At 35.8% G+C, this 23,463-nt stretch overlaps 1 protein-coding gene across 12 annotated transcripts; it reads left to right on the top strand.

Moving 5' to 3' along the window:
- The first annotated feature begins 11,846 nt into the window (after window positions 1-11,846).
- LOC107877955 (DEAD-box ATP-dependent RNA helicase 24) lies at window positions 11,847-20,110 on the top strand. 12 transcript variants are annotated; one of them, XM_047398104.1, is made up of 6 exons: window positions 12,015-12,237; window positions 12,804-12,907; window positions 14,024-14,253; window positions 14,763-14,803; window positions 15,431-15,470; window positions 15,684-17,170. In XM_047398104.1, the coding sequence occupies exons 3-6, from the start codon at window positions 14,086-14,088 to the stop codon at window positions 15,720-15,722; spliced, it is 288 nt and encodes a 95-aa protein (XP_047254060.1). In that variant the 5' UTR covers window positions 12,015-12,237; window positions 12,804-12,907; window positions 14,024-14,085; the 3' UTR covers window positions 15,723-17,170. The 12 variants fall into 12 exon arrangements, 7 of the variants coding, with proteins under 7 accessions (XP_047254060.1, XP_047254062.1, XP_047254061.1 ...); XR_007045834.1 differs by adding an exon at window positions 19,857-20,110 and having other exon boundaries at window positions 12,015-14,253; window positions 15,684-15,909; XR_007045835.1 differs by having other exon boundaries at window positions 12,015-14,253; window positions 15,684-15,909; window positions 16,922-17,170.
- Window positions 20,111-23,463: the final 3,353 nt, after the last annotated feature.

Below are 23,463 nucleotides of genomic sequence, written 5' to 3'. Positions count from 1 at the left end.
GAAATGCATAGGTAACCCATCAGCTGTAGTCCCCATAGAGGGCATAGATGTTCAGAACAGCCTCTCTTACGAAGAGATTCCCGTCAAAATACTTAATTATCAGATCCGCAGACTGAGGAAAAAAGAAGTCCCTCTAGTCAAAGTTTTTTGGTGGAATCAGTCCGTTGAGGGAGATACTTGGGAAGTAGAAGTAGATATGCAGACCAAGTATCCTCACCTCTTTTCCGTAAACTCAGATTCAGCTCAAGGTAATAGTCTTCCTTAAGTTTATTCAGTTTCATGCTCATATTTTCCATTACGAACTTGGTATTAGTTACTATTGAATATTCAGTCATATTTTTAGGAGTCAGTTCAGTTACGTACTCATGCATCAGATATACATGTTTAGTATGAAATTCAGTATGTCAGTAATGATAATCAGATAATATTGTTTCAGGTGTTCATGTTCAGTAAGTAAGTTTAGTCTACCAATATTCTCAGCTTAGTCAGTTTCATTCGAGGACGAATGTTCCCAAGGGGGAGATAATGTAAGATCCCGCAAAATTCATAGCTTAATTCAGTCCTTTTAAGCTTGCTAAGGGGTCACAGTCTTAGAAAATTCTAGCTAAGTATTCAGACTTAGTGTTATTTTAGCCTTTGAAAGTTGAAAATCTTATTTTGTGACTTTTACGTCCATTAAATGTTGATATTTTAGTTAATTCATAATCAGGAATATCAATAGGTGTTCTCGGGCAAGTTTTGAATTTTTCGAACCTCATTTGAAGCACCTTTGGAATCCTAAACTAGTGAATCAATGAAATCTTGATGCGTCGCATTGACTATCACGTAGATAAATGTTTTCCCCAGCTCCCAACATCCAATTCTAGTGAACCGATATGGACTCGACGCGGTACATTGGCTATCACATTAATGATAACGACGCGGTGCAACGACCAGCCCGTCGATGGTTCAGGTTATAGTCATTTAAAATTCATGTCATCAGGGTTAATTAAGTCTTTTTCCCGTGCCTTTCATCCCCCATAACATGAAATTTAACCCTCTTTTAGCAACTTATATTCATTCTTTCACAAATATCTCAAGAACAAAAACCCTAGGTGGATTAAATTCAAATTCATGGCTCAAGATTCCACCGTTAAATTTCCAGAATTCACCAATTGAGGTACTTGAAGTATTCATCCTAGGGTTCCTTCCACCCTTGGAGTCCAATAAACTCTTTTAAAGTTCATGTGGAGTGATTTCAGGATTTCCATGATTTGAAGTAAATTGTATTCACGATTTATTTTAAGATTCATGTAGAGTTAATTGATATTTGTGCTTTGTCATGCGAATCCATGATGAAACTCTTGGAATTGTGTAATTGGAATTGAATCATGATGCCTACAGGTTGTGTTGGTATTATGTGCATATATTGTGCCACACAAGTATTTGATGAATTGTCCATGTGAGTTGAATAGTGAAATTATATCATGTTAGCATGTATACAAGTTCATGTCATGTAAGTGTTTGCTTGAATGCCCAAATAAATGAATGATGACTAAGTAGTTAGTTACCATGTCTCAAGTTTATGCCATGTCTTTTAAGTTTATGCTATTGAGTCCTGGGGGTATTTAATACCCGACAACTTAGCTGCTTGTCTAAAGCCATGGTCATTCATAGAGTAGAATCAGTCATGTCTCGATCAGTAGAATTCAGTTAGTTACAAAATGTAGGAAAACTCAATGAACTCAAAATCAGTCCTACTCAGTTCAGTAAAATCAGTTCAGTTCAGCTATACAGTATGATCGATAATAGTTCAATCTAGCCTAGTACAGTTTAGAATTCAGTCCAGTGTCTATTCAGTTGGGAGAAGGATTCAACATTGAGAGGACCCAAGGATGGAGACTCACCTTCCAGTATAGGGTGAAATCCTTAGAAGCTGTCCTTGTGTTCCAGAACTACATAGCTAGAGTAGGTTGAGACATCAATTTGCCAGTTGAGGGTTTATAAGGTGATCTACTTGCCATTTGAGGGTTTATAAGGTGAGCTACTTGCCAGTTGAGGGTACCACCATTATCGTTCAGAGTACCTGCTAGATGAGGGTGACTCAGCACTTGTCCTTACCTGTGGCACAATATTCACACCCTTCCAACTAGGGTTACAGGTTGGACCCCAAATCAATTAGAAAAGGGGTATATCGGTTAGATGATTACTTTCCGCAGTCTTAGTTTCAGATTCAGTCTCAGTATGAAACTTAGTTTAGTTTTGCAGATTCAGGACTGCCAGACCCAGTCACACAACCCAGTATGGGACTTAGTATAGTTCCACAGAATCAAGATTATTAGATATAATTATTCAGTTACCAGTAATCCAGTATTCAGTGTTATTATGATCTCAGTACAGTTTACATATTCATGCATGTACTCCTATTCAGTCCTACTCATGATTTTCAGTTAGTATTGTTCATGCATATGAAACCATGTATTTCATCCTGCCTCACTGAGTATACCAGTATATTCAAAGTACTGACACATGTTTTTCTTTTGTGTTAGGATGTCTTATATCATAGTTTCAGACGCATGGGCTCCCGAGCATCCTTAGCAGTTCAGATTCTAAGCATACAAATTTAGTGGTGAGTCCTCATAGTTTGAGGACGTGATCATTTATTTCAGCATTTCAGTTCATTTTAAGTATTCAAAGTTAGTTGGAGACTTGTCTCATCAACTCCACAGTTCATACAGTTTAGAGGCTTTTCAGACTAGAGTATTTTCAGACAGCTGTTCATTTTTTAGTATTTATGTTCAATTTTGGTATTATGATACCATATTCAGTATTAATTTATAGTATTGAACCTTATGGCCAGTTTTTTGCCTAATTTCTGTATATTTCCATATTATTGTTATTTAGTTATTACAGCAGGTACCAGTCATAGGTTATCTTGTGGACCTTCGGGATTATGAGCATCGTATAGCATTTGGAGTATAGACTCGGGGTGTTACACTTGTCAACTAGACAAAATACATCAGAATATACTTCATAGATCATCACAAAAAGTATAGTTCTCAACAGGTAATACAGGAGGAGCCTCTTGGTCTTAAACTCAATAAATAGTACACAAGACTCTTGTTTGCCTTAAACTCAATTAAAAGTCATAACCAACTAGGTAACTTAACTTATACTCTGCATCCACCGGTTGTGTCCATGCAAATCTAAAGAATCATAGGAACAAATCATGTATCTAAACATATCAAGTAATAATACAATGTCAACAAAACAAGATATAATAGAAACTAACGATCATATAAATAGACAAGTAGTTTAAGAACCTTCTAATGGTTTTTGGAATAAATATGGGTATTAACCTTTCATAACCGCTTGTTCTTCCCAAGTGGATTCTTCTACGTTTTGGTTTCCTCAAAGCTCCTTCATCAAAACTGTCTTTAGCTCTCAACTTTTTAACCTGCCGATCTAAATAGCCATGGGGACTACCTCAAATGATAAGTCTCAGCAATCCCAATACCCTCTATATGGATGGCGTATACAGGAACTCCTACACATTTACATAGCATAGAAACATGAAAGATGAGATGCACTGTAGCTAAATCTAAAGGTAATTCTAAATCATAGACTACATGACCAATTTCATGAATAACTCTATAGCGCCTAATATACATGGGACTCAACTTACCCTTTTTCCCAAATTGAATAACGCCTTTCATAGGTGACACCTCTAAGTACACAAAATCATTAATTTGAAACTCTAAATCTCTACGTTTGAAATACCCTGGTTTCTGGTCCTTAGAAAATTTCTTGGAATTCTGGTCTTTGGACCCAATATGACTCATGGGTACGAGCCGTATGTTGAGGTAAGGATGGTATGGACCAGTTATATGCTGACCAATATTGGTTGGTGGGATGGATTTTGGTTATTAGAATTGATACGAGTTAGGGGTACGAGACATATTGGTGGGTACAGAATATTTGGTTCCTTAACTTAATCTTATACTTCGTTACTTAGGTTGGATCTGAGTAAGAGTGGCTCACCATGAGCTGTAAGCCAAGGTATGAGTCGTAGCCAGGACTCGTATGGTGGACAGTGTCTAAATCTTCCTTGGGTTTAAATCTGCCAGGGATACAAATAAAGGGTACGGATCCTATACTTCAGATACAACTTGGTTAGATAAGTCGTATGCTGGACAATGTTGGATCCAAAGGTTGAGGCTAGGATACGAGTGTAGGGTACCACTCGTATTAGAGGGTATGACTCATGAGGGTCAGTCGTACCCCTGGGATGGGATTTTGTACAACTTAAGTGGGGGTATTATGGATATTTAACCATTTATCCTAGTAAGGTACCACAACTTCTAACCTACTTGGGAGGTTATTTACCATATTATTCCATTCATTAACACTTATAAACTCTTTTAAAGCACTCTATGATTCTCTTAAAATATTTTGGGCAAGGGAAGCTAGGGTTTCAGCTAGAGGATTGACAGTGCCCAAGCAGACACGAAAGTGTACGTGGTCTACCAAGTAGTAAAGTGGCCTAATGAAAGCCAAGTATCGATCCCACAAGGACTTGATCTAACAATAATTATATTCTAGTTCATAATTTAGATTCAATTTATGCAAGCATAACCAAAAAGAGTTTGGAGATTTGTAAATTGTAAGTCAAGTAAACAATGCGTAAAGTAAAGATTTTCAAACAATCAATGGGAAAAACCCAGGGTTAAAGCTCTATTGAACAATCATATTATGTTGTTGAAATTCATTTGTTAACTTGCTTATTTTGGTTGTTGATTCATAGGGTTAATTGCACGAACATGGTCTCCCGACTTCTAATCCTTTACTAAGTTAGACCTTACAACTACATCATTAGCGGGGATGTAATAATCAAGTTTAGTTCGTTAAGCTATCATCCTACGTATGAATCAAGTAAGGTATCTAAGTACATCCCTGTTCTAGACACTAATTTGAATTCCTTATTTTATAAAAGAACACAAATCATACTTTGTTCATCTCCAAATTCTATCCCCTGTTCCCTCTCCCGAGTTCAAAAGATAGAAAATTAATGTATTTTCCGGGGTGATCAATCCATCAAATAGTGAAATCAAAGATGAAAACACAACCAATAATGATAAGCAAATTAAAAGAACTTAATTCAAAACAATAGTACTTGTGTTCTTGGCTTGAACCCTGGAAAGGCGGTTTTTAGCCACTCATAGTCATAATTGTAATCAAAAGGTTGTAATTAATAACTAAGAATATGAATGAACTAAATTAAAATAATAAAAACCTAAAATTTGAAGTTATAGCATCCCCTTAATCCTCCAAGACGTCCAGAGATGATTAAAAATGTTTACAATGTTGTATTTATAGCGCAAGGTAAGCCAAAGTTGTGTAGGACAAGAATTCTAACAATTTGTGAGCAAAGGAGTAGAGGGGGAGCCGCACTAGGTAGAGAACCAATCCAGGTGAGGCTATGCCCTGGGTAGAGCACCGCTCTAGCCAAGGCTCCACGGGATCATCGCCTTAGCACACTAGAATTTGCTTCTGAGATTTTGGTTAATGTTGATCATCCCATCTTAGTCCCTTGTCTTGCGCTGTCTTTTCCATGGATTTACAACCTTTATATTATCAATATATCACTATATTCAGCTCACAAATCTTACTACATAAAAGTACACCACAAATTAGAGACAATTACAACACAATATTTATGACGATGAATCACAAACACAAGTTAAGACTAGGCTAATTTGCATTGATCTTTAACTTTATGTTCCGACTCTTAACTTAATAAAATTGAATATTTAACATTACCATCAAGTTATTCCACTCATAATTATACATTAAAACCATTTGGAACACATTAAACACAATAGAACCCAACGGGATCAACTAGACAAGCACCTAGCTCAAGCTAGTAACGCTAGTTTCCACGATTGAACTCTAAATGACCTAATTAAGTACAAACTTGTTTGTAATTCACTTTGAACATTGTAAAAACGTACTTTAACACTTAGATGCACAATTATATCATTATTAACCCATATAGTACACGAATCATCATCAAAATAAGGCTTAAAGACTAGAATAGTGACACTAGAATGCATAAATAGACCCAACATCACCACCCCTCACTTAAATCCTTGTTCGTCCTCGAACAACTCTTTAATCTAAGAATAATAGGTTAAAGAGACTATACACTTATACTAAATGCAAGAAACTTAAGATAATACTATAATTATTACACACATTACAAGTTTCTACACTAAGCATGTTATTTACACCATTGAAAGTTCATGAACACTACTCCAAAACATCCTACCCTCAATAATTGACTCACCTAGTTGGGGAACTAATGCTTATAATTCTATCAATGACATCCTACAAATCACCCACATTCATCAAACATGTGCCCCTCACAACAAGAGATTTACCCATAATCACTCACAATTAAGCAATTTATAACATGATGTGTACAAGAATAAAATTACACTTACTCTCACAAAGAATTCACAAATTAAACATAATAAACCATAGGCTTGCCCTTAGTGTGGTGCTCCACTAATATTAGAATGATGAATTTAGGATCAATTAGACCTTTTTCGGTTTGTAATATAGGGTAAGGGACGGGTAGGAACTATTTTGGATGAATAGTGACTATCTTCCCTAAGCGCTTCAATACATCATATTTTACACTTAAAACCAATCTCCAACAATCGAATTACACTATTTTTGTCTACCCATTTCTTTTGTTTTTCACCGCATCTTATTAAACTCATTCACAACACTATAGTGGGAGTATTTTTATGCACAACTCATTCAATTTGACCAAAATTTTTTATTCTTTTCATTACTCAACTTCCAACCACACACATAACAATTCTTTTGAACACCAATAACTTATCACTTTAGGGGCTTCAATTTTACCCTTTTTTTCCTTCAATTTCATACTCCTTAACTTACTAATTTTACACTAAAATATGTAGGAGCTTTGGATCAAATTATGGTCTATCAAAGAAGGGTATTAGGCTACACATAAGGCTGCTAAAGAAAAAATTTAAAGGCTCAATGGGGCTTACTAGGATTAAGCATAAAGGGTAGGTCAAATAGAAGGTATAAAACAAGGCTATCAAAGAAATGCCTATATCATCTCCTAAATTCACACTTTATTTTTGTTTGCATACACATCGAGCAAGTTCTAAACATCACATGCAACAAGGAATACATAAATAACCTCACGCACCTATGGCGCATGCTTGACTCAATAGGATCATCATAGACCGCCAACCAAACAATTGCATGAATTCAAATTTAAGCCAACAAGTACAAGATTAAAAAATATGAGCCTAAGAGTCTCAAATGTATCTATTCTCGAAATCAACATGCTTTTACAAACAAAACACTTTCACTACGCAATAAAAAATAGCACCAACAAGAATATCTTACATAATTTTTTTTTTAAATTAAGCCAAAAATAGGGAATTTTCCCCACCCCACACTTACAAATCTACTTTGTTCCTAAAGTGAACTTCAAAGTAAGAGATAGAAATACTCCCTGAGGCCTCTAGGCCCAGCTAGTAGTATCTTTACACTTAAAGAAGGTCCGTGGGGCACCACACTCAGTATTTGTCATGCTCCTTAGCTCAGATTTCTAGTATTCAGACTTTCCATCAACCTGCGACTCAATTAAAAATAAAAACTACGTGAAATAAAAACTACAAAAAATTAAAAATAAAACATAGCTACTTAATTTGGGTTGCCTCCCAAGCAGCACCTGATTTAGAGTCACGGCACGACCCAACTACGACTTAGTTATTCTTTTTTCTTCTCTTCCTCATGCTTGGTTTCCATCTTCTTATTCTTTTCACCCCTCTTGGGTGTGGATTCTCAAGGGTAATCGATTTCTCAACTTTATCCTGTTTAGGCTTATCAACTAGTATCATATCAGGTTGCATTATTGGAGGCTTTGGCTGCTCAATAAGTGTATTAGAAGAAGCCTTTGGGAGACTAGCCACCTCGTAATTGTCCCATTCAATAACATTGAACATACACAATTCTTTATATTAGGACGTTGTGTTGAGCGCTTTGTAAACTTTAAATACTGTCTCTTTATCCTCTAACCTCATCGTGAGCGTGCCTTTTATAACATCAATCAATTATTCTCTTGTTGCTAAAAATGGATTCCTCAAGATAATTGGTGTCTGTTTGTATTCCTGAAAGTCTAGAACAATAAAGTCAGCAGGAATAATAAATTTACTAACCTTTATGAGGACATCTTCAATGATTCCTTCTGGATAGGCAATGAACCCGTATGCCATCTTTAGATGTACAGTGCATGGTCTGGGCTTACCCAAACCCAATGTATTGAATAGAGATAGGGGCATCAAGTTGATACTCACCCCTAAATTAATAAGTGCTTGAACTATCTCATTATTTCCAATCTGTATGGGGGTCCTTAAGATTTTTCAACATCTTTTGTATTATTGCAAGGCTACACTCTTTAGTGAGTGCTATCGTTTCCATATCCTGCAACTTTACCTTATTCACAACCACATCCCTCAAGTACTTTGCATACTTAGGCATACCCTGTAAAATATCTAACAAAGGTAAGTTGATGTGAAGCTCTCTGAATGTGTCAAAGAACTTTTTAAATATTGTATCCTCCTTTTCTTTTATTTGTCTCTGAGGAAAAGAAAGTAGCGGCATCTGTTTCTTCTCTGGTTCAACAACTTTAGTTTTCAAGTACTCAGACTTCCTTGATTTTTCAGAAACTTTGTTATTTACATGTGGGGGAGTCAAATATGTATCTACCTTCTTTGTTGCCTTGGAAGGTTATCTTTGAAGTTCTTTACCACTCTTCAAGGTGATTTCCATAACTTATTTTAGATTTTCTGTATCTGCTGGCAAACTACCTTAAGTCTTCGTATAATACTTACTGTAACTACCCAACTGTAACTCTAAGCTTCTTTGAGATACTTGCTAATTTTTTACATCTGCAGCCAACTGTGTTTGATTAGCTAGAACCTACTTCATCATCTCTTCCAAGTTGCTAGTTGCTTGATTTTGTTGCGCCTGTTGTTGCTGAAATTATTGTGGTTGTTAGGCATTCCATGACTTATTTAATGGCTAAGATTTCCACTTTATGTTGTTGGCATTACCGTAATTATACCTCTGAACATTGCCTACATACATCACAAATTTTGGATTTGATGCACACATAGCGGCTACATAGCCACTATTACCACAAACTTCACTCCAACTTACAACTTGTTGGATTGCATTAATTCTGGCTGCAGGCTGTGCTACTCCCAACTTCAGACTGCTTATTTGATTTTGCAATGCTGAGATCTAAGCAAATATAGTAGTGAATTGGTCAACCTCCAGTACACCTGCAATTCTTTTTATAGCACTCCTCGAGTTTGAATGCCATTCTGTATTTCCCTGGGATATGCAGCTTAATAAAGTGTACAGCTCCTTATAAGTCATCTCAAGAGCTTGACCAACTGTAGATGAATCTAACAATATTTTTGTATTATGCTCAAGAGCCTCCACAAAAGTTTGAGGAAATACCTCATTGGACTGTTGATGGTGTGGACAGTCCCTAAGAAAAGACTTGAACCTCTCCCAAGCATAATAAAGATTCTCGTCTGGCTTTTTTTTAAAGCACACTATCTCACTGCAAAGTCTCACAGTCTTACTAGACGGGAAGAACCGAATAAAGAATTTTCTGGCCATGTCATCCTATGATGTGATTGAATTAGATGATTTCACATTCAACCATACTTTTCTTCCCCAATTAGTGAAATGGTGAACAAAGTCATCCTTACATAGTCTGCATTCACACTCGTAGGAATGAATGCATCACTTATTTCTAGAAAATTTTGCAAGTGGACCTGTGGATCTTTATGTGAAAGCCCTGTGATTTGTATACTGCTAATCAGAAGTTGTACCATATTCTGTTTAAGCTTGAAATTGCCTCCAACTATCGGCTTCTAAAATGGGAAGGTCAAATTAGTTGGAAGTAGGATTTCCACTTCTTTTACTATCCTGAGGGCTGCTTATTCATCAGCCATGATGGCAGGATTCATTTGGTCTTCTGCTTTTAAGGAATATGGGGGAGAAAGATTACTTCTCTCCTTTATTGATGAAAGTGTTGCTCAGGTTCAGGGCTGGGTTGAACCAACTACCGATCCCTTGCCAGCTTCCTACTTTGAAAACCTGTTTCCTGCAAAACAGAACCAAGACCAAGCATAAAAATACCAACTAAATCTAAAAGTTAGACTAAAATAAACGGTTGCCAAATTACAAGTCCCCGGCAATGACCCCAAAAACTTGACAATGCCCAAGCATACACACAAGTGTACATGGTCTACCAAGTAGTAAAGTGGCCTAATGAAAGCCAAGTATCAATCCTACAGGGACTTTATATAACAAAAATTCTATTCTAGTTCACAATTTAGGTTTAATTGATGAAAGCGTAACCAAAAAGAGTTTGGAGATTTGTAAATTGTAAGTAAAGTAAACGATGCATAAAGTAAATATCTTGAAACGATCAATGAGAGAAAACCCAGGGTTAAAGCACTCTTGAACAATCATACTATGTTATTGAACTTCATTCGGTAACTTGCTTATCTTGGTTGTTGGCTCATAGGGTTAATTGCACAATCATAGTCTCCCCAACTCTAATCCTTTACCTAAGTTGGTCCTTACAACTACATCATTGAGCGGGGATGTAATAATCCAATTTAATTCTTTAAGCAATCATCCTACGTATGAATCAAGTAAGTTATCTAAGTACATCCCTGTCCTAGACACTAATTTAAATTCCTTATTTCATAAAAGAACAATAACCATACGTTGTTCATCTCCACATTCTATCTCCTATTCCCTCTCCCATGTACAAAAGGTAGACAATTGATGTATTTTTCGAGTGATCAATCCATCAAATAGTTAAATCAAAGATAAACACACAACCAATAATGATAAGCAAATTAAACAAACTTAATTCAAAATAATAGTACTCATGTTCTTGGCTTTAACCCAGAAATGAGGTTTCTAGCCACTCATAGTCATAATTATAATAACAAAGTTGTAATTAACAAATAAGAACATGAATGAACTAAATTAAAATAATAAAAACCTAAAAGTTGAAGTAATAGCAGCCCCTTAATCCTCCAAGGTGTGCAAAGATGATTAAAAATGTTTACAATGTTGTATTTATAGTCCAAGGTAAGCCAAAGCCATGTAGAACAAGATTCCAACAATTTGTGAGCAAGGGAGTAAAGGGGGCACCTCCCTTGGTAGACCATCACTCCAGGTGATGCTGCACCCTGGGTAGAGCACCGCTCTATCCTAAGATCCGCGGGCTCATCGCCTTGGCACACTGGAATTTGCTTCCCAGATATTGGTTAAGTGTTGATCATCCCATCTTAGTCCCTTGTCTTGTGGTGTATTTACCATGGATTTTTAGCCTTTATATCATCAATATCTCCATATTCATCCCACAAATCTTCCTATATAATCATACACCATGAATTAGAGACTATCATAACACAATATCCATGACGACGAATCACAAACACAAGCTAAGACTAGACTAATTCTCATTGATCTTTAACTTGATGTTCCGACTTTTAACTTAATCAAATTGAACCTTTCACATTACCAATAATTTATTTTACTTATAATTACACATTAAAACCATTTGTAACACATTAAACACAATAGAATCCACACTAAAAGAAAATGCTTTATTTATGACCAACATGTAAGGATGAATTAATAATCTCATCTATAAAAATACATTTATTAAAACGAGATTATATGCCGGTCCTTAGTATTGTATTTTATTGCAAATGTATAAAATTTGGTCCCTAAAAGAATTTGTAACCGATCCCAAATTGTAATTCAAAACCTTGAGTGGGAAATAATACCGCCAAAATTTGATATTAAATTTTAATAATATTTTTTATTTCACTAAATATATATATTATGCGCAAACTTAAATTTATAACTTTTATGAAATGCAAAACCCTCTGTTTTCCTCAAACTAACATAGCTACCTGGTCGCAATTTTTAACCCTAGCATTATCGGGTATATAAACAATGAAACAGTGAGGAATGCGTAGCTTTTCCAATTGTATGTAGCTTTGTCAATTGTAGAAGAGTTTATTCTCCACTGTTGTGTCTTCTTCCTTGGGTTACTGCATATTTTCCCTAATCTCTATTCATCTCTGTTGAACGAGAATCAAGGTATGCTTTCTATTCCATATAATAGGTAATTTACTATGAAATATATAAATTTGTGGATGTTCAACTGGGACGAATTAGTATCTTGGTGCTTACGGACAAGTATATGATTATTGGTATCTATTATTGCGAAAATGATTGGATCTATTCATTAGGACCAATTTGATTCTTCTTTTTAATTTTATGATACAATTTTGTTGATGTTAAGTTTTGAAATTAGAGTAGATAGGTTGCAGGTCCTCCCTTAATGATTTGTTAATAATAGTCTTGTCTGAAATTTGCACATTTTTTTTTCTGAAATAAAATTGCTTGTGAAGCATTGATTGTAATGAATAATGTTGCATAAAAAAATAATATCATAATTATCAATACATAGGTACAAGATGAAGCTGTTGAGTGTGTGATGGTTACGTTAAATAATGTACAATTTTCTATCATTTCTTCTCAGCTTGATTTTTGCTAAAATTTCACTAACCCACCTATCAGCTATAACTGAAGAATTAACAATGTGAGTGAAAGGTTAAAGAAGAAAATCTGTACAAAATTTCATCAACTCAGCTCCTTTATAGGTGCCTTTGGCCGTGTTCTCATCATGCTTTGCCTCCGAGCCACATCCCATGCCTTTTGAGGTGCCTAGAACCAGCCTGAGATGCAAAAAATTACTCAGAGCCAGGTGATTCAAAGGAGAAACCAGTATGCTATTATTTCTATCCAAGAAGTTGTATTATGACAGTTACTAATCTCTAATAAATCAATCCTTCTATTGTCAATCTCGTGCTTGTGTATTTCCTAAATACTCTAATAATCAAATGCAAAAACCATCTTTGTACCCTAAAACAAAGCAACTAGTAGCGTTCACGTGAGCTACTTTGGTGTTCACCAGGTGAGTTGCAAGCTTCTGCCATAAAGATGGTATTAGACTCTCCATGTCCTTCCCATTTGTGAAAGAAATTAGACTAGAAAGGGTTTATTTTAAAAGAGTCAAGTAGGCTGTACTGCCTAGGGACTTGTAAGTCTATGTTCTATGCAGCGTAAAGAAGAACAAACAATAGAAAGTAGATCGATGTTGGAAATGCGAGATGATTTTAACCACAACAATAAGGCTATTTCTTATGTAGAACAGTTTAAAAATAGCAGGTTTGTAGAGTCAGTTTTAGATGTTTACTGGGTGCTTCCACCTGTGGTTGGTCCTTCATTAACTCTTCAGACAAGATATGATCCAGCTCATGCATCAAGTCCTATTGTTGAAGATGGCAGGATAGCTTGTTTCTGAGGCTTAGTTTATCTAGACTGGAGGCATCTGTATTCAATTGTTACACTCAAATGGTCTATCTTCAGGTGTCATAAGAATGAGATTTTTTGTTGCCGCTATTTATAGGTTTTAGTTTGAGCCTCAGATATGGTTCATTGTTGGTCAAATTAAACTTGATGGCCAAATATTGCTCTTTTCAGCTGCTATTCCCTGCAAAGTTAAAAAGCTTGCCAGAGAAATATTGACAGATCCTGTGAGAGTTACTTTTGTGACATTGGCATAGCTAATGAGGACATTACATAAATAATTTAAGTGATTCCTACATAAAAGCTTCCTGGACTGATTGAGAATGGTGATGTTCTTTTCTTTGCTTAAAAAAAGGAAACAGTAGATGAGACTGAATCCCAATTGGCTCATAAGGGATTTAGATTATAGCTCTCCATGGTGACAAGTATCAAGTTTCTCGTACAGAGATACTGCAAAAATTTAAATCTGGCATATATCACGTTCTTATTGCAACTGATGTTTCTGCTGTAGTCTTGACATCAAATCCCTTAAGTCAGTGGTGAACTATGACATAGCTAAAGATATGGACATGAATGTTCACCGAATTAGGAGAACAGGTCGAGCCTGTGACAAAGATGGGACAACCTACACTCTTATTACTCATAAGTTACATGGAAGCACGCTTTACTGGTGAACAGGAAAACAGTTTGGTTGCTGCTGGTCAAAATGTGTCCATGGAACTAATGGACCATTCCATGAAGGTACTTCTATATTTTTCTTTGAAATGCTTGAAGCTTAGGGTTCTATTTTCTTGTTTTAGCCTCTTAAATTTTACCAAGCGTGTTACAGCAGAATTCACATGACATTCACTGCCACTGCTAAAGTTTGGGTTTGATTTTATCATAAAACCCATTAGCTCCCCGTGTGCAAGTTTTTTTTTAAGTAGCCACCTCAAAATCCTTCCCCATCTTTAAGAAAAAAATAAACCAAAAAAGTAAGTAATTTTTCCTTTATGAAGTCAGAACTTGTAATGGCATCCCTTTCGGTGATGTTCTAGAGACAACACCGAAGGGTGTGCCCTAGTCATCAATGAAATGGGTTGATAATAATGAGATGTAAGGTTCAATTCCTAGTGGAGGCAAAAACCACTATACTCTCTCTACGGCTGACATACACTCCAATAGATCATAGGTCTGTTGAGATAAAATTTTTCATTTTTTTAAAAATGAAATTTTTCATGTGATAATGATACCATTCTTCATATTAACAGGTATACTATACCGCCTATATAGTCCTCCGACATAGTTATAAGTAAGGAATCTTTTCCTATCTATGTTTCTTGTTACATGATGTCTAAAACATAAAAAATAACTTCAGCTTCTACTAAGCATTCCTGTGTACACCAAAAACAATAAAAGACTAAGCAGATCATTTTCAACTTCTGGATATTACAGTGCTTGTTCTTAAAACACCTCTAATTTCTCTCTTTCCAAAAAGTCTACCATAAACATGTTGGGTCAATCCTTTATCTCTCCTTCTAGTTGGTCGAATTTCTAACTTTACTCCAACTGTCTAGTATTTCCTTGCTTATTATACCCGAGTAGATTGTGGGTAGGTCTCCCACTTTGCCTCCTAGTATGTTAGCTAGAATGTCGTTGGATAATGGATAAGAGCTTTCCTGTCATGTGGAAGGTTTCTTACCATAATTAATGTGCAAACCAGAAATTGCCTCAAATAGAATAAACATTGTCGTTCACCAATTCAGGCCATTAACTGCTCTTTACTAATATAAAAAAGAACCAAGGTGTCATCTACATTATTATAGACATTTATTATCATTTTTTACTCCTTGCTTTGTGCTTCTTTTTTGGTTGTTGCTTAAAATACTTAGATCTCATTCTATTTGCATGATTAAATTTATTGTGTGTAAACTCTTAGGATGGGAGGTTCCGGTCCAAAAGGGATGCAAGAAAAAGAGGTAAGTATTTATTCTTATTATTGATCTTATTGAAGATTTTTGAAATAACACATTGATGGGCACTGAAAGTTCCATGTTGTAACTCTTTCTGTTTTGTTCTATTGATACGCCCTCTTTTAACAATTGTTAAGGTTGGGAAGAGAAAATGGAATATCCTTTAGATTCTTGGTTGCCTAACCAAACTATTAATGAGAATTTTATGCTTTTTTCCAGGCAGAGAAGGGCCAAAGGAAGGGGAGGAGGAAGCAATAGAGGTGTACGAGGTGTGGATTTTGATCTAGGTATTGGATACAATCCTGAATCAAATAACCCTCCCCAGAGCGCTGCTCTGAGCCGTTTTGCTACTGTTAATTCCCTGAAGACAGGCACGATGACACAATTTAAAAGTAACTTTGTTGCTGCATCATCAAATTCTCAAAATCAGGGGACTAATAATAAGGTAATTGAATTTGTCACAAGTATTTTTCCCTTGTTACCTATTTGATAAATCTTATGCTTGAGCAAACAAAATAGAGCAACCCCAGAAAGGAGAAAATACTGCAGAACATATTATGGGTGCTCTTTTAAACTTCCGCTTACCTGGAAAAACTGAAAAACATTTTAGTAAACTACTGTAGTAGATGGATTACATTGGAAAGCTAGTGTACAACAAATTAATGTAGTTACTTAACTCTTGAGTGGGCAAACTAAAGCACAACTTCTAATTGGTAGTCTGGTATTTATTTTCTTGGTTCAAGTTCATAAGTCATATTAACTTGGCTAAAGTCTCCCATAAAGCACCTCTAAATTATTCTTTGGGTTGGTTTTAGGCCTATTTTCAGCCAATTCTTCCATAAAATTTGTGCGTTAGTCAAGTGTAGTAGGATTTCAAATATGCTTGAATTAAAAACTTAGTATCAAATACAGTTTAGGAATTTTTTCATTGCATCCTTTCAGTTTTGTGCAATGATTATATATTGAAATTTTCAAACGGGTGACGCTGTTTTCCATTCCTAAACTCCAGGTGGAGTTCGTGATAACCATAGAGATCTTCTCAAGAAGGTTGAACAAAAGTATAGATATTAGGGAAACTGTGTTTTGTTAGGGGAACACATTGGTTTTTTGGATGCAAAAGAAATGGTTGGTTTGGAAACAGAACAACATAAAATTTCAAGTGCCAGGAATACACACAAATGACATTATTATGCAGTTAAGTTGTTATTTTTGCTAAGTTCAAGTATGATTGTCCCAGACCGTATGATCTAAACCTATTTTATAGTGGACGATGAATTACTTGGTATGGTAAAACTAAATTATTAGGTAATTTTAAGTAAGACTTTTCATTGTTACCTTTCATTCTTGAAAAGCAAACACCTGATGTAACACTAAATTAGACAAGCCACTGGAAAATAAAATTAAATAGTCCAATATAGAAGACAGAGTCTTATTGAGTGTCGCAAAGGTCTTACCAGATTCCTTATCACCAAGGAGGCGAAGATAAGAGGAGAACTGTATGAGGTTTGATATCTGTGGACTATCAATTCTGAAGATAAGAGTTTGAAAGTTAATATGCAGATTATGACTTAATGTGGTTTCCCAGATTCTTGAAAGTTCTTGAAACCTTATGATATGTGTTAACTATATACTTAATATGTTCCCAGATTCTCTAACCCATTGTGTTTCCTCTGTATATAAGCTTTTCTAATTAAAACTTTCTTATATTATTGTAGCTTGGTGATATTTCTAGATAAGTGATGAATTTATGACTTCTTTTACGGTGAACGCTTTAACTAATTCTAATGCAAATAAATAAATAAAGCTCCATTAGTTAGATGGAGCTCCATCAAAAGATGGTGTCAATGAATGATTGTGGTGTTATTGTCTTCCTGTTCTATATTTGGTGGACTAGAGGCCATTTCAACGTTACCAAGTGCCTACAAGTATGTTAAAATATGAAAGCATGACATAGGCAATTAGAGTAATGTCTAATGAGTTATCTGGGACAAAATAAAAGTTTAGAAATTGAAAGGTCAGTCCTAAACGAAGCCTCTATTTCCTATCCAAAACTTTCTACTTCAAACAATAGTATACATTACTTTTGTAGAAGCTAAAAAATTAGTCTATTCATTTCCTTATGTGATACAAATTTACTCCATCGGTAAGCTCGTATAAAACTAAGCATAGATATTAACTAAACAAAGTCCTGCACAACTCACCAAGGTATAGGCATATGCAATTGTACTCTCCAAAGTATATGGAAATGTACTCACCAAAGTATATTCAACTGTACTCTCCAACTCTGTACTCTCCAACTCTTGGATTCTTACATATGCAAGTTTAGAAGATGCACAAGCTCATTATTATTTTGCTAAGAACGTTATGTAAAGCTTGACATCATATTCTAGCTTGGGATGTTAATTGGTTAAGTCTTGTTAATTGGTTAAGTCTTTTTTGTTTAGCAAATATTGAAACTATATGTATTATCTTTTGACATTTTTAGTAGCAATTTTATATTAATAATGAAATATATACTTATATGATATGAAGTTTCAGGACATACAATTGTTGGTAAATTAGATACATGAATATAATATTATTTGATCTCAAACATTAATCTAGGACGAGTTAATTATTCGTCTCTAAAGGTTAATCAAGAATGAGTTAGTTCCTCGTCTCTAAAGGTCAACTTAGGATGAGGAATTCGCTCCTTTCTAGAGATTAATCTAGGATGAGTTAGATGCTCGTCGTTATAGATTAATTTAGGACAAGGTAGTTACTCATCATAAAAATTATGTAGCAATAAGAAAATAACTACTTTTTAAAGATGAAAATCATCCCTATACAGTCTCTAAAAGTATTTTTGAGACCAGAAATGTTACCATCCTTAATGACATTTAACAACCAACTACAGTACCTCATTGCAATAGACCTTTAGCGAAAGAGGCTATAAGGACAAAACACGACTAATATTTTTGCATCCTAAATGATCATCCGTGATTAGAATTGCACTTTTAAGGATGAGAATTCCCTTCCCTAGAGGCTGTTTTTCTTGTAGTGCCAATGAGATCAACTTGACAAGCACCTAGCTCAAGCTAGTAATGCTAGTTTCCACGATTGAACTCTAAATAACTTAATAAAGTACAAACGTATTTGGAATTCACTTTGAACATTGTAAACACATACTTTAACACTCAGATTCATATTTATCTTATTATCAACCTATAGAACACGAATCATCCTCAAAACAAGGCTAAAAAGACTAGAAAAGTGACACTGAAATACATAAATACACCCAACATCAAGGATTGATTTGGATCTTGTCTTGGTGATTTCTTTTAATCATCATCTTGATTTAAGGAATGTTATCTTCCCTCATTGTTAATTCTTACTAGTGGCATGGTTTTTACGAATATTTTCATGACTTCATAGATTGTATAATTTTGGTTTTCAAATATGAATTGGGTGTTTTGATATTAAATGGTTGGTTTTGATATTAATTATGTTGGTGGTTTTGGATAATTGGATTGCATGGGAATGGTTTAATACTAATTAGAATTAGTTTTGGTTATATTATGCCCTCAATATGTTTGACAAAATGCCTATAATAATGTGTTCATTGCATGAGTACCTTTAATGGAACTCTTACTTGTTTTAAAACTTGGTAAAGGAATTATGCATGGTTTAAATGGCTTGGAAAGGTAAATGGATAAATGGTTATGCTTGTGGGGTACATGGAATCCCCCAAGTGGTTTAATATTATAAATGGAAGGGCACTTGAAAGTTTCCTTAAACCTATATGTGGTTGGCTATGGATAGTACTTGCAAATATGGTCGGTATGACGATACCATCACTAAATGAACTTGGTTAATAAATGGTAAATGGATTGGTTGGTTTCTTAGTAATGGTTTTAATTGGGAAATAATGGCAGAATGTGTAGCAAAGTCATGGAAGGTGGAGGTCTCGGAGGGACCAAAACTGGAAACTTATATTTGCCGATATGAGGTTGTTCTTGGTGATCATGTGTATGATGTCACACTATATTTTGGGGGATATACTATTCATCCCAGGTTTTCTTCCTTGGTCGTGCAGCTTTATGCACTAGGGCCCTTTTAGTAGGAGAGCTGAACCCATATAGCCCATGGGTAGTTTAGGTTGATAAAGCTACACAACCCAGGTAAAGGTTTTAAAGGCATGCTAAACCCAATCCCATTTCTCGGTATGGTTATATATATATATGTATGGTTGTATGCATATGGATGGTTTTACTTTTTTTTATAAATGGCATTATTTTATCCTTATTCAAAGATCATGCTAGCGTTCACCTGCTAACCCATCTACTGGCGGCTGTATACCTACACTGTGCAAGAATCAACCGTTCTACTCATCCTATATAGTGATTGACTCAGGAATCAACATTTGGACTGAAGTGGTGAGCTTCCATCTTTTCAGAAGACTCTATTTCATGTTATGGATATTTCTAGACAGTTTGATTTTATTTTGGATATTGGTTTTGTCCATGATTGGGGGCATGTCCTAATCAAATTTTATTTCTCTTTTGGTTAGAAAATTTATGGTACTACTATGGATTGTAATAGGCAAGATCGGTATTGGTGTCGGCCTTGGTATTGGGAAAAGTTGAAGGGCTGACATCATTGGACAATATTGTTGGTTGTTCCATCTTATTTTATTTTGGGATTAATTATACAATGTTTTGGAACATATTAAGTTATGGCCTGATTTATGGCCCTTGTTTTGGTATTGGTTTGGCATAGTTGGATTGTTGGTATAGGATGGTTGGACTCAGATGGGACAATCATGATTGTGTTCTTATCCCAGAGTCTTTATGTGAGCTGTTACACTATCTTGTTACATGTTTAAAATTCAGCCAACTCAAGGCAGGCGGCTGGAGGTTGGGTTGGGTAACAGGGGTGGTCTCCAATCCCTATCGAACTTGGTACGCCCATTAAGACAAGGCCTTCAGTTGGGTCACGTCAAGCTGGTAGAGAGCCTAGGTTTATGGTCAATTGGAAGTCCACAAAGCCTTGTCAAGTATAGTGTTTTTTAAGGTTGTGTAGCATGCCACACTCATACGGGAGATGCTACAAGGCATTTAGAAATGTCTCACTTTTTTGGTATTTTATTCTCGAGCTTGGAGTCTCAATCTTGGAATATTCTCTAATCCTTTTTTTTGGTCTTTCAGATTATGCCTCGTAGATCTGAAACACAAGAAAATTCTTCTATCCCATCTGGTTTTAATGCAAAAGGTGGGCATCTTATTTCTAGGGTTTATCTTCGATCTCATGGTCCTATCTCTGATAGTTTTGGAGTTTCACCAATTGCTACTAGTCTTCCTCAAGGCAAGGTGACTAATGCAGAATTTTGTTAGTCTATTTATGTTATTGCTCAGATGGTTGCTGTTTAAGTTGAGCGGGGTGAGACTGGTGCTTTGTCTGCTGAGGCCATAAGGGTTGGCTAATTTATGAAAATGGGTTCTCCCACCTTTTTGGAGTAAAAGTGGAGGAAGATCCATAGGGCTTCTTTACTGAAATGGAAAAGATATTTTGGGTAACGCAGGCTACTAATATGGAGGGGGGGTAAACTTTATAACTTATCATCTCAAAGATATTGCTTATATATGGTATGAAGTATGGGATAAGGATAGAGGCGATGTGGACAAATCAGTCTTATGGAATACTTTTTCTAAGGCCTTCTTAGGTCAGTTCATTCCCCAAGAGTTAAGAGAAGCAAAGATGGAGGAATTTGTAAACCTCACGTAGGGGAAGATTTCTGTCAAGGATTATGCTTTGAAGTTTCACCAATTATCAAGGTATGCTCCTGACTGTGGCTAATATATGGGCAGGAATGAGAAAATTAGCTTCTAGGTTAAATCGGGATTTGATTTTAGAGAGCAAGATTGCCTTGCTGATTTAAGATATGGACATCTCTAGGTTGACTTTTCATATGCAGCAGGTAGAGGATGAGAAGAGGAAACATGCAGATTTTGGGGATAGACAAGGGGAGAGGAGCAAGTTTTCTGACTAGGGAGGAGCTCAATCACAGGGTTGTCGAGATGGTGGCAAATGGCAGAAAAAGAAGTGGGGGAGTTCTGGTTCCTTCTCTTCTACTAGTGCTCTTTACCAGTCGGACAATAAACGTTATCAAGGTGGTGAAAATTTTTGGGCACAGGGTGCCCAATCTTAGGTAAGCAGAGGTCAGTCAGTTTCTTCATGCCTTTCTTGTCGATTTTGTGGTCATCCTCATCAGGGTTATTTCGATCAAGGAAGGGACAAATGATTTAAGTATGGCCAGTCAGGCCATCAGCTTTGGGATTGTATGGTTAATAAGGTTGCTACAGAGGAAAATAAATTCCTGTGGCTTCATCTTCTGCTCCTACACCTGGTGGTATGACATCTACTTCTATTACTGCTCATGGTTCTTTTATTGGTCAGATAGGTTGTATGCTTTGATGTCCCGATAGGAATCTAAGGCATCACCTGATGTTTTTAATGGTATGTTGCAACTTTCCTCTTATGATGTATATTGTTTGCTTGATCCGAGGTCCACTCTCTCCTCTGTGACTCCTTATGTGGCTGTATCTTTTAATTTTGATTCGGTAGTTATTTCAAATCCGTTTTCTATTTCTACCCTAGTAGGTGACTTGGATATTGGTAACATAGTCTACAGGGGTGTGTGGTATCTGTTGGTGGCAAGCAAACTTTGATGGATCTATTTGAGTTGGGTATGTTGGATTTTGATGTCATTTTGGGGATGGATTGGTTACATTCTTATTTTGCATCCTTGTATTGTCAGACTCGTAGGGTTATCTTTGGGTTCCCTGGTGAACCAGTCATAGAATGGGAGGGTGGTTCTTTAGCTCCTAGGGGGAGATTTATTTCTAATCTTAGAGATTAGAGGTAAATCTCTAATGGTTGTCTTTATCACTTGGTCCGGGTTAAAGATTCTACCTCGGAAGGCCCTTCTTTCCAGTCAGTTCCATTGGTTAATGAGTTTCCAAAGGTTTTTTTGGATGATCTTCATGGTGTTCCTCCGAATAGGGAAATCGAGTTTGGTATTGATCTAGTTTTGGACACTCGTTCAATTTTTATTCCTCGTATAGAATGGCTCCAGCTGAGTTGAGGGAACTCAAGGAGAAACATAAGGATCTTCTGGATAAGGGGTTTATTCGTCCTAGTGTATCTTCATGGGGTGTGCCGGTGTTGTTCCCATCCTTAGGTTCACCCGGTGCTAACTCTTACTCCTATCTGAAGAGACTAAACATGATTCAACTGACTGTACATGGACAGATTAACTGACTTCCGTTGACTGACGGAGTAGTACTATTATCTGAGAGTTAACTAGGATCATGAGATTTCTGAGGTTTCCTGAGTCACATGACTGACTGAGTTCTATAGATTATAGCTTGACTGAGATTATCATGACAACATGACATGGCTCTAGGCACACAACTATGTTTTTTGGGTACGAATACCCCCATGACTCGATAGAAGAAAACTGACACACATGACATGACTTGATCACAAGATTGGAGTCCACAATTCACTATATCATAAGTAGGGGATAGTATACTTCATGTATTTAATCAACACCTCAAACATGGTAGGGAAAGCATGGATATAATTCGCACACAAAATTCATATTTCCATCATCATACATACTTCATGCCATCACCATAAGAATACATAAATAGCATGGGCATTCATATTGAAGTGTATCGCTAACATGGACTTGTCATTTAGATATCATGAAATCATGTAAATATGAACTTCTAACATCCTAGGCATTTTATCAAACACCTTACATGCATTCTTTAAGGCATAGGTGGATTTCATACTTGCATTAGTTCAACCCACCCAAAGTTCATGATTTTCAACCAACAATCACATATATTCCATGAAAAACATCCTTAGATATCATCTTGAAACTTGAACAACAATCATCAACGTGTACATGCTTATATCACCACAAAAGTTTACAAAATAACATTTAAAAGAA

This window comes from Capsicum annuum, chromosome 10, assembly GCF_002878395.1.
Source record: "Capsicum annuum cultivar UCD-10X-F1 chromosome 10, UCD10Xv1.1, whole genome shotgun sequence".
Lineage (NCBI taxonomy): Eukaryota > Viridiplantae > Streptophyta > Magnoliopsida > Solanales > Solanaceae > Capsicum > Capsicum annuum.
Note: the sequence above shows the minus strand (reverse complement) of the source record. Positions and strands in the feature narration are given on the sequence as shown.